The sequence below is a fragment of the Pan paniscus genome, chromosome 7 (genome assembly GCF_029289425.2).
Source record: "Pan paniscus chromosome 7, NHGRI_mPanPan1-v2.0_pri, whole genome shotgun sequence".
NCBI lineage: Eukaryota > Metazoa > Chordata > Mammalia > Primates > Hominidae > Pan > Pan paniscus.
Window position 1 is genome coordinate 137,774,985 of NC_073256.2, and position 12,475 is coordinate 137,787,459.

General features: G+C 39.3%; 1 protein-coding gene across 5 annotated transcripts in view; it reads left to right on the plus strand.

The window, feature by feature from the left end:
- The window catches only part of COL14A1 (collagen type XIV alpha 1 chain), a 245,676-nt gene that overhangs the window by 221,506 nt on the left and 11,695 nt on the right, over positions 1-12,475 (plus strand). For all 5 annotated transcript variants that reach the window (XM_057303085.2, XM_063606883.1, XM_034966539.4 and 2 more), the window contains one exon: positions 1,160-1,348. In XM_057303085.2, coding sequence (XP_057159068.2) covers positions 1,160-1,348 — 189 coding nt within the window. The remainder of the gene's footprint in view (positions 1-1,159; positions 1,349-12,475) is intronic.

Genomic DNA, 12,475 nt, shown 5'->3' on the forward strand with positions numbered 1-12,475 from the left:
GGCTGTATTTCTGGTACCTCAACCATCTTCCCTTACACTACTTCAGTTTTCTCTGGGATCCTTATTGTATTCCTTCAGCTGCCACTCAGAACTGGATTTATCAGTTAGCAAATAATTCCTCACAAGCTCACTTCTCTGGTTTTTAGTTCACAGTTGATCAGAATTATGCTAGGAAGAGTTACATGGGAAATTATGCAAGGCCAAAGTGATGACAGCTGGGAAAATGATGATGGACAGTCCCCATGTCAAAGGCAGAAACTGAAAAAGCAAATGAGGAAATGTCTCACCTGCCCAGGCAACGATGGACGTGCCTACTAATAACCTTGAGTCATCAGGAGCGGATCCCTACTTACAGTGACAATCCAATGCTTAAGGAAAGAATGCACTGAATGTATTTTAGAGTGAATTCCTTGAAGAAATTGTTACTATTTTTATTTAGTTTTAAATATTTCAAAATGGATAAATAATAGTAAACTAGAAAATTCACTTATGTTGGGAAAACTCATCTCCTAATGATGCTGGAAAAATGAGACATCATGGTATCAAGTACTTTATACTTCTAATTAGTAACATATATCTGTATATATATTTTCCATACATAACTGAGTTAAGGGATTGTGGGAGAGAGTGCCAGATTTTTTAAAAATATAAAGCTAGTGGGAGTTTCTGCAGCTGAGACCCAAGTAAAGGTTCCTAAAAAAAGGCTTGATGACCAAGAGATGAGTTGAGACAGAGCACTTGTCTGGGGATTTGTGAGCAAGAGGGTGGGGAGGCTTTGTGCGTTTTAGAAAAGACAAATAACTTGGGGAGTAATTGCTAGAGAAATGGCATCTGGGTGAGGGTCTAGGGGTCAGATAAATGTTGAGGGTAAAGATGAAATTTACAACTTCTGCTCAGTGATGTTTATTGAGATGCTGACATGAGCTGCAGAATTCCAAACACATGAGATGCCATTTGACAACAGTCCAGCCCTTAATATCATCCAGAGTAAAACGTAAAAAAATGTTAAGCTGGAAATCAACATATTTCAAAGGGGTGTGATTTTTCCCTTGGTGGGTATCTAACAGAATTGTTTGCAGCCTTAACAAATGACATCCCTGGTCCTCTCTTTCCTTGTGTGACAGTTCACTGAATGCTGTCTTTATGCTTCATGCCTCAGGTCACATGGCCAGGTACACTGCCATCCTCAACCAGATTCCCAGCCACTCCTCATCCATCCGGACTGTCCAAGGGCCTCCTGGGGAGCCTGGGAGGCCAGGCTCACCTGGAGCCCCTGGTGAACAAGGACCCCCAGGCACACCAGGCTTCCCCGGAAATGCAGGCGTGCCAGGGACCCCAGGAGAACGAGGTAAGCTGGGCCCCTTCTCTCAGAGGAACTCCTCTGAGTTGGGTGCAGGGAAGCAGAACATTGTAGTGGTTCTTATACAAGGATAAAGTCTGAAACAATGGACTTAAATTAATTCTGCCCCATCTATTCTTCAGTTTCTTGTTTATTTATCTCTGAGATTGAGAAAATTGAGCAATCTGCCAAGTGGTTATCTAGAGCCATATCTACTTATATGAAAGAGGAAGGTTAGAACCCCCAAATCACTTCTGAGAGTATTTGAGCTAATGAAAGAAAGATAACCCCTCTAGATGGATGAAGTCAAAAAGGGTGCCCCTTCCAGGTTGAAGAATTGGAAAATGATGCCGCCCTCTGACCAAACATGGCATCACACCAATGTCAAGGCAAGCAGAGAACTCACTCTGGTGATTTGCTGGTGCTTTATTTGTGCGGTGCCCAGACTGGGCAGTAGTCAGTGGCAGTCCTGAGAAGAGTCATGAATTGTATCAGCGTATGGTTCACATGTTCCTGTATAGACCATGTCAGCTCTAAACTTCAAATTAAAATACTGTCTGCGGCTCATCTTCCTATTATATCAGACAACATTTTATTTAATAGTTTCATGGGCCAATGTTTTGCCTTTCCCACTAAAGTTTCCTTAAAACAGAGATTCTACTTAGCCTTTTCTTCCACCGTCTACAGGTCTTAGAAGTATGGTGTAATACAATAATAAGACTCTTTTGACTGAATCTATAGTCGACTAAGATATTCCATTCCAGAGCAGGTAAAGGAGATGTGGGAAGTCAGGGTTGCATGTTAACCATGAAGAAAGTGATGGGAAAGAGAGACAACTCATCAGAGTATTTTCTAAGATACATTTTGTAGAACATAGACCTGGGGAAAAGCTAACTTTTACCTATCTGCTCTGTGAGGCATATTAGTTTTGTGGGATGGGTAGGATATATTCCTTTTATAAAATTTGATTTAAAATACAGATTACAGAAACAGTATTTCATATTTATTTTGACTCATGCTAACAGGCCTTGTGTATTTCTGCCTCTGCACTTTTGTACACATTGTTTTCCCTCTTTGGAAATGTCCTTTCCTTCCTTTGTCTTCCATACATCTTACTCTTAGTTCAAGGCTCAGCTGTCTTATGCATGAAATTGTTATTGATCACCCCAGAACCCAAATGTCTCCGCCCCCATGAACACCTGATGCCCTTACTGTCTTTTCTTTCTGTTTTAGCACTCATCAGGCATTAGCGAACAGCCAGGTTGTTGAGAGCAGGGGTTGGTTCTGAATTGCTTTGCACAATGCTTTGCACTTAATAGGTACTTACTAGATAGTTGTTGCTTTAATTGTGACCCAGTTCTGATTTTTCTTTCTGAAAGTTTTTCCCTGTGTCAGGGCACAAAATCAGCAGATATAGAAAATGGCATCATTCCCTCACAACACACCAAAGATCTGGCAGCCTGGAATGTGGCCCCCTCTGTCAACAGGGCATCCTCTGCTGCTGTCAATAATGGAGAAACTGTGACTCAGTGAGCACAGAGCCAGCACCTGAGTCATTCCCAGCAAGTCATAAGTTGTCTTTGTTCTTTTTGGAAGTCTTAGCCCCGTTCTTGCCAGACCGAGTCTCTCCTGCTCTGCAAGTACACTTGAATGATTAGACCACAGAAAAATCACCCAAGGATTCTCAAAGGGCAGCCCAGACGACCTTTGGAAATATGAATTTCCATGATGTAATTTTCTTACATACATATTGATATATATTCTAAAGAGTACAGTAGACAAGCAGAATCCTATATTTCACAAATGCATAAAAGATGACAGTAAGACAGAAAGTGAGAAATGCCCTTTGAGCATGGGGAAAGGTGATTTTAGTTGATGACCACTTGAAGGGTGTGATTTTGCGATGACTATTATAGGTCAGGGCTTATAGGCCAGCATCCAAGGGGCTCTTCATTCCCGGCAAAGTTATTTCAGCTGCAGCTTGGATTTGCTGCTGCAAGGTAGGCAGTGATGTTTGGGATCCAAATATCCAGGACAGATTAAGAGAGGAAAGGCCTGTCTTTCCACTAAGTCAAAACAATAAAATTTAAAAACTGAAGTCTTCAGCTATCTTTTCTCTTTTTCATTTTCTATAAAAGGAAGCATATGAAGATATTGAGGTGAGGCCAAAAAGGCTCAAAGTCAGCCAACATCAAGACTTGAAATAAGAGCCAGAGACTGTGTTGTTTTTTTCTGCTGTATAAAATATGATTATCATCATTCTGGATAAAATAATGTTATAAGGACACAATATTGTAATGAGTAAAAATAAGTACTATTACCAGGCAGTGTATGTAGCACATAATAAACTACAAAAGCAAGATTATGAGAAATATGGCTGTTGAGCATTCTGGCATGAACACTGAAATGAGGCTCACTTTCTGCTTAGGCTTCCTATGAGCCTCATAGGAGTCTTCCTAAAAAAAAATTCACTACTGGGTATCTACCCAGAGGAAAAGAAGTCATTATACAAAAAAGATATTTGCATATGCATGTTTATAGCAGCACAATTCGCAAGTGCAAAAACGTGGAACCAACCCAAATGCCCATCAATCAATGAGTGGATAAAGAAACTGTGGTATATATATATATGAAGCATATATAAAGCATATATATATATATATGTATATGATGGAATACTACTCAGCCATAAAAAGGAATGAATTAATGGCATTCGCAGTAACCCAGATGAGATTGGAGATGAGCATTCTAAGTGAATTGACTCAGGAATGGAAAACCAAACACCATATGTTCTCACTCATAAGTAGGAGCTAAGCTATGAGGATGCAAAGGCATAAGAATGACACAATGGACTTTGGGGACTCAGGGGGAAAGGGTGGGAAGTGGGTGAGGGATAAAAGTCTACAAATAGGGTATAGTGTATACTGCTCAGGTGATGGGTGCACAAAAATCTCACAAATCCCCACTAATGAACTTATGTAACCAAACACCACCTGTTCCCCAATAACCTATGGAAAAAAATTTTTTTTTTTTAAATTCACAACTCCATTCAGTTTGGATAGTTTTTCATCAGAAGTGCCCACTCTAACTTTTCTATTCTAGTTTTTCAAACTTTTAAAAGTGTGATACACAGTAAAAAATACATTTGACATCATGATGCAATATTGCTTATGCATATGCATGCATGCAAATGTATATAACTGGGACAAAAGAAATTATTTTTACCCTTCCTGTTATTCCCTGTTTTCTTCTTTTGTTAAAAGAACGAGGCGAGACCTTGGGTTTCATTACCTTAGTTTGAAAAACACTATCCCCGTACAATGTCTTCGATTAACCCCATCTTTATCAGAGAAATGGCAAAGAATATGCATTTTTAGAGAGCAGAAGAAAAATTATGGATTTTCCTTTCATATTCGCAATGTGATGTACATGGCTTTTCATGACTTTTCTTATTATCTAAAAGAAGATTGCACTTTTGCTCCATCTGATTGTCTCTCTCTTCAGTAACCCTTTGTCTTCTTGAACTTAAAGTCTTTTTCGTAAGTTTGTGTGGAACAGTTTTTAGCTATCCTCTTACACAGATTGTAATCGAGAATTCTTAAAATTTAAGGATTCTAAGGGATCCAGTGGCTAATGTTGTTCAAGTTTTCTATCTGAAGCTTGAAATCCCACTTAGATTTTTCTAATTATTGGCACTTAGCATTGAAGAGGCCTCATTTGCATAACATCATGCTTTATATTAAGCAGCCCGATTTCTCACCTGCTTTTCCTTGTCACTTGTTCTTCTCTGTTAATTTATGTCAAAGAAAAGCTATTTTTCCATGGGATGCTAGTTGGTTACCTCTCCCCATTAAACCCTGTACTGTCTTCATGTAAATGGTTCTGTATAACCTGGCTTCTCATTATCCCAAAATTCAGAAGAGAGGACCAGTTCTGAGGTTCCTCATTTGATCACTGAACCATGACAATCCAGTGCTTGACCGGACAATCCAGTGATTGACTACTATTTGTCAATTGCTTTTCTGACCTCAACTCACTCTTGAGTCACATTTTTGGGTGATTCCAAACCAGATTTCCTCAATTACAGATCATTTTCTTTTTCTGCTCTGTGCATATCATTCCCAGATGATTCATCTGTTTTTGTTTACTCAATTTATTTAAATGTTCATCCTCTACACTGGTATCTTGAGCCATATATTAAACAAGTCAACAATAAGTTTGTTGGTTTATAGTTCACAAAATTAAGTTTCTTTATTCAGTTGAAAAGAATTAGAAAATTCCCCTAATTTCAGTCTTTTTTTTTTTTTCTCTCTTGGAGACAGGGTCTTGCTTTGTCCCCTAGACTGGATTGCAGTGGTGTGATCTCGGATTTTGGCTCACTGCAACTTCCGCCCCCCGGGTTCAAGCAATTCTCCTGCCTCAGCTTCCCAAGTAGCTGGGACTACAGGCAGGCACCACCACACCTGGTTAATTTTTGTATTTTTAGTAGAGACGGGGTTTCACCATGTAGGCCAGGCTAGTCTCGAACTCCTAACCTCAACTGACCCCCCCTCCCCACCCCGCCTCGGCCTCACAAAGTGCTGGGATTACAGGCGTGATCCACCGCGCCCAGCCTGATTTCAGTCTTTATGCAACTCCTTTAGTTTCCATAATCCTCCCGAAATTTTTGAATCAGAGAAACCATCTGATCATCTAACTAACCTAACCATCTAAAGATTTTCATTTTGGATTGTATAGCTGGAGAGCTGGAATTTATATCTGGTTTATCTTATAGAATAAGTCAGCAAATATTAAATGCAGTGTTTATGTAAGGTTTTTCAGTTTGGCAGATAGATAATACTATTATTTATAGCTTTTACTCATTAGGCTCCAATTGCATCTGCCAAGTGTTGCGCTCAGTCCTGTACACACTACCTCATTTGGGTAAAGTGGAAGACCTGGTTTGGATAAGGAAGGAATATGAAAGATTGCTGAGGGTACAAACTGGAAGATGGTAAATGCTAAGTGAGTTATATAGAATATAAATGGTTTCAGAATGTAAAGGAAGATGTCAGTCACTGTGGTCTTTGAGAAGAACAGGTGCCAGCATTTATTAAGCAACTATGTGTCAATTGCTAAGCATGTTACGTGATGCTCATAAAAATCTTATGAGATCAGGATTAGTTCCATGTTAGGTGAGGAAACTGAGGCTCTGCGAGATTGTTAATTGTCCACGGTCACACAGTGGAACAATAGGGGTCTAGAATTCAGATCCAGATATGTATGATTCCAGAATGCCTGTGCTTGCTGGCTTTGCCACTTAACTAGCTATGTGATCTTGACTACTTAAGCTTAAAACTTAATTTCTGAATCTCCGTTCATTCATTCAGTGGTACTTACTGAGCATCTACTACACTTCCAGCTTGTGCTGGGCGTTGATGACATGGTGGTAAACAGGGTATATATTTCCTGACTTTCATGGCACCTTACTGTTATGGGAGATGGATATTAAGCAAACAACATATCAATCATTTAATTTCAGTTGTAATTAGTGCTATGAAAAAGTACAGGATAACATATGGCATACAAAAGGAGACTGACTTGATCAGTGATGTTTTAGCTGAGACCTAGAACTTTAGTAGGAAATTGCCATAGCAATAAGAGAGTTGGGGAAGAACATTCTAGGCAGAGGAGGCAATAGCACGTGCAAAGGTCCTGAGGTGAGAAAGGGCTTGAAACATTTAAAGCAGTGACTCTCCCTTTCACAACAAATAATTTCTCATGTCTCTTTTTTGTTCCAAAATAAAATTCATAGACATTAAATATAACCTATCTTCACATATCATTAAACAAACAACACTAAATAGAGAAATTACAATGTTCTCTAGTGTAATACAAAGGAGAACTAAAAGGAAAGTAATTTATAGTCAAATAATTTATTCCAATATGTATATAAATGTAAAAACAACCTCTAATCATTTCATCAACCAAAAGTTCCCCTACAAGTATCAAGAATGTCTCCTAGGGATGGCACTGCCCCTACTAAGCTCCATTGCTTTGGATAACAGAAAAAATAATCATATAGTTGGAGCTTGGTGAGTTAAAAGGACAGTAAGAATTCAGGAGGAGGGAGGAGTAGACAGAGGCCACAGGATGCAACCAACATTTTGTGAGTATGGGTAAGGAATTTGAACTTATCCTAAGAGCAAGGTAAACTTTCTGCAATTTCTGTTTCAGGATGCCATTATAAAGACTTACGTCACTCTGCATTTGTCTCTGTTGTGTTCACAGTGGTGATCTACTAAGATAATAAACACATGATTGCATTATGCAAATAAATGTAAATTATCTTGTCCTCCTTTTCCCATGTGCTCAATGGCAAACAGAACTCGCCCAAGCAAACAAAAGTAAACAAGGAATCAGCCTTCCTTTGAGCACCATGAATAGGTAACACTCCCTCTCAGAGACTCAGAAACGGCAGTATGGCAGGGAAATGGTGCACCCACACGAAAGCTAAACCTGTCTCCCTAATGCTCAGGGTAAGCTGTGAGTCAACAGGACTCAAACATCTATAGAGAAAACTGAGTTCCAGATTGATTTTAAAGCTGGGAGAGAGAAGTGGGATATTCCTGTGGTTAAAGAGACCGTAGCACTTCTAAGTAAAACCATAGCACTTCTGAGCCAGGAATGCTGCAATGGTAAAAATCATTTTTGTGAAATTTCTTAATGCCCCACGTATCCTAGCTGATTCCTGGAAAAATTATCTCTATGGGGCAGATCATCTTGATTAAAGATTGAGTGCTGGTAGAGCTTTTGTTATTATTTGCTAAATGGCACTTAAATATTTTCAAGTCTTCCCTATGATTTTGTATTACAGTGAATATTCAGTTGCATGAGATGTGTTCTTTCTTTTTATTGCTGTTAAAAATTTGCTGAAATAGGCTGGGTGCGGTGGCTCATGCCTGTAATCCCAGCACTTTGAGAGGCTGAGGCAGGTGGATCACGAGGTCAGGAGTTCAAAACCAGCCTGGCCAAGATGGTGAAACTCCATCTCTACTAAAAATACGAAAATTAGCTGGGCATGTTGGCGGGCGCCTGTAATCCCAGCTAGTAGGGAGGCTGAAGCAGAGAATTGCTTGAACCCAGGAGGTGGAGGTTGCAGTGAACAGAGATCGCACCACTGCACTCCAGCCTGGGTGACAGCGAGACTCCTTCTCAAAAAAAAAAGAAAAATTTGCTGAAATAGGCTGGTAGCAGTGGCTCACACCTGTAATCCCAGCACTTTGGGATGCCAAGGTGGGCGGATTGCTTAAGGTTAGGAGTTTGAAACCAGCCTGTCCAACATGGTGAAACCCTGTCTCTACTTAAAAAAAAAAAAATACAAAAATTAGCTGGGTGTGGTGGTGTGTGCCTGTAATCCCAGCTACTTGGGAGGTTGAGGCAGGAGAATCGCTTGAACCTGGGAGGCGGAAGTTGCAGTGAGCCGAGATCACACCATTGCACTCCAGCCAGGTGAACAGAGCAAGACTCTTTCTCAAAAAAAAAAAAAAATATCTGCTGAAATACATGTTGCCTTCTTCCTTCTTGGATTCCCCATCCCCTGCCTCTCATTTCTTGAAAGATGAATACAGATAGTTTTCTCTTTCTTTTTTCCACCCAGTACTCATCTGGTTAAGTCCAATTTGAATGCCCTTCAGAACAAGACCTTTATCTGAAGGTTTAGTGGATTGTGTTTTCCTAATGGTGTAGTCATCTTAAGGCATTGACAAGGATTGCTCTTTTTTTTCTTCTTTGCATCATCTTTTATTGATTTTTTTTATTACAAAGTGACTCTTTACATTGATCATGGCTGCAGAAAGAAACTCTTATGTATTAGTGAGCTATTGCTGTGTAACAAATTACTTTAAAACTTAGTGGCTTAAAGCAACAAATATATACGATGTCCATTTTTGTGGGTCAGGGATTTGAGTTTTATGTGGGTGCTGTTGGCTAAGAGTCTTGCATAAAGTTGCAGTCAATATGTCATTTAGGAGGCCAGTCATCTGAAGGCTTGACTGGAGCTGGTGCATCTGTTTCCAAGATGGTGCCATCACAGGACTGTTGGCAGGAGTCTCTGGCCCTGGCTGATGACTGGCAGGAGGGCTCAGTTCCTCGCTGTGGAGCTCTTCGTGGGGCATGGTTGAGAATTCATTTTCAACGCATAGAGGCTGCTTTCCTCAGAGCCACTGATCCAAGAGAGAGAGCAGAGGAGTTCCCATTATGATTTTGACATCTAGTCTCAGAAGCCCAAGCTTTTGCTTTCACCATATTCTATTTGTTAGAAGGGAGTCACTAAGCCTGGCCCACACTCAAGTAGAGAGGAATTCTGCTGTACACTTTGGAGGGAGGCATTTTAAAGATTTTGTCAGTGTCTGTTTAAACCATCACACTCTTCTAAATTAAAACAAGGCCTTCTGGCTGTGCATTGCGAAGAGGGTGATGCTCTCATCCACAAAACGATTGCCAAGCAGTATGACGTCTACAGTGCTGAATAATGAAGGGCTCTTGTGAAGAGTTGGCTTACCCTGCCTGTTTTCACCACTTATGTTTGTTTTTCTCTCCCGTATTCTTTTAAATCATCCAAATGACAGATGTAGGTTTTTAGAGGGACACGCAAGATGCAGCTGTAGGCACCTTTAAAAACAGTAGCAATTATTGGGAAAAATGTTTTTGAAGACTACTAATACCTTTTGTGTTCCTGTTTCTGAAATTAGTCATAATTAGAACAAAATCCATTTTCAAACCAAACACAAAGAACGAGAGAAAAAAAGCCATTGACAAATTAAAATTACCATTAAATTATGTTCCCACCCTTATTATTAGTAGAATATGACTGTTACAGTAATAATAAGCTATAACTAGTGTTTTGTCTTGTTTTTGCCATGGAAGCTAATATCATTGTTTCTGTAGATAAAAAAATTTTAAAACCTTAATTGGAAAGTCTAATAGTCAGTTTGAACAAATATTTGATAAATCAATGGCTGATTAATCCTACCGCATTAGTGTGTGACACATGTCATTCAATACCCAGATAGATTATACTTTCTTGAATTGGCCTTTAATGATTTCTTTCTGTTCATTCTTTCTTACAATGAGGCTACATTATCCCTCAAAACAAATTTTAATGTACATTTTTCTTTTATTCCTCATAAGACATGAAATACAATAGTTATTTCATAAGTCATAACTAGTTTATAGTGTTGATAACCTCTTGGCTAGCTTTTGGACTGCCATTTCTCATTCACACCTTGAGCCCTGATAAAAACAAAATCCCATGTGGATATTGTGCATCAATCCTGAGACATCATGGTGATAGCAGATTACTGCCACGTGAACAATGTAAGCATTTCCTTTCAAGTCGTCATCGTGTAATTTAGCCAGAAAATCACGGCAAGTTTTCTAAGAAGGAGATTTGGTTATACTAGATAATAAAAGAGAGAGAGAGAGAAAGAAACTCCTTTTTAAAAATGTAGGAATGTATTTTGTCATTTTCTAAATTTTTAAGCCTTGAACATAAGTAAAATGGAAATATAATGTAGTTTATATGATAAAACTAAAGTTGTTTGTATTAGCTGTGATAAAACATTTTTGGTGAATTTTTTGACATGGCTTTCAAAGCCATGACTGTAATAAGTTAATTATCAAAATGTATTTTTAGAGGAGGAGGGTGAAAACATGCAGAGAAAAGATATATTCATTAATCCTTTCCATTTTCATTGTTCTAGATTTGACTTTGGCATTAAACTACTATGTAAATATAGTGAAGTAGTTTGACTTTCCTGAACTTCTTTGCTAGTTTGGAAAAACATAATGAGTATCCTTGATTTTGGATGTGTTTATCGTTTTTTTTTTTTTATGTTAACTTTTGGGATACATGCGCTGAACGTGCAGGTTTGTTACATAGGTATACATGTGCCATGGTGGTTTGCTGCACCTATCGACCCGTCATCTAGGTTTTAATCCCCCCATGCATTAGATATTTGTCCTAATGCTCTCCGTCCCCTTTCCCCCAACCCCCTGACAGCCCCCCGGTGTGTGATGTTCCCCTCCGTGTTTCCATGTGTTCTCATTATTCAACTCCCACTTATGAGTGAGAATATAGTAATGGGTCTTTCATGCTGAGCATGAAGGGCTGTTGGTCATAACACATTTTATTTTAAATTCTGTAGACCCTGACCTTATCCCAATGCCTGGACACAGCTCACTTTTCCAGGAGTGGAGAGCATCATATCATTTTCCAGTTCTGCAAGGAATGAAGACCAAGCTCCAATTTAAATATTATAAACTGGTTGACTATTCATGCTAAACCTGAAATGTTCATTTTTAAGCTACAGAAATTGGCTTCTTTTCCCACTAATTTTGAATAATTTATAATTTTCTTAATGGCCAATAGTGGAAATAATATAATAGCTCTTAAGGAGGAATGATCAAAATTTTGTAGCAGAAGGTAATAGATTGGCATTTGGTCTAACATTCTTATGTACCAGTGAGGTCACAGTGTCAGCGGCAAAACTGGGTGAATAAAAAGCCCAGATTCCTGGTGCCTGATTTAATGCCCATTTTCTCCTGCCATTCACCTGCAGTTGTGAATGGTCAACCTGCAGACTACAATAGGCTGGTGTGCACTGATGAGCTTTGCACCTCGTCTTCTTCTCTCTCTCTCTCCACCCTTCTCTTTTTAACTTCCACTCTTCCTACTTCTCCTCTTTCCTTCCTACTGCACTTCCTCCCTCTCACTGCCCAAATTTAGGTGAGTCTGTGGTCAAAATACCAAAGGACCCTCTACCTATGCTGTCTTGTCTGATAGAGACTAATAGAAAGACCTGAAGTGCTAACCCCTTTGCCTTGATCTTGCTTTGGTTAGTGGATTCCTTTGACCATTGAGTGGCCCCACTTAATGATTCAACCTGTTTTCCTCTGGCTTTTCTGTGGAAATAGCACAGGGTTTACCAGTGGAGCTAGGCTCTACAGGACTCCAGGCTGCCTTAACCAATGTATTGCCTTGTAGCACTCAGAAGGAGCAGATACAGGTTTTGTGGAGCCTGAAGCTTACGACTTGGGGTTCCTCTTGAAGAAAAAGAATATGAAGTCCGAACATAAAATTAAGTAGAAGATACT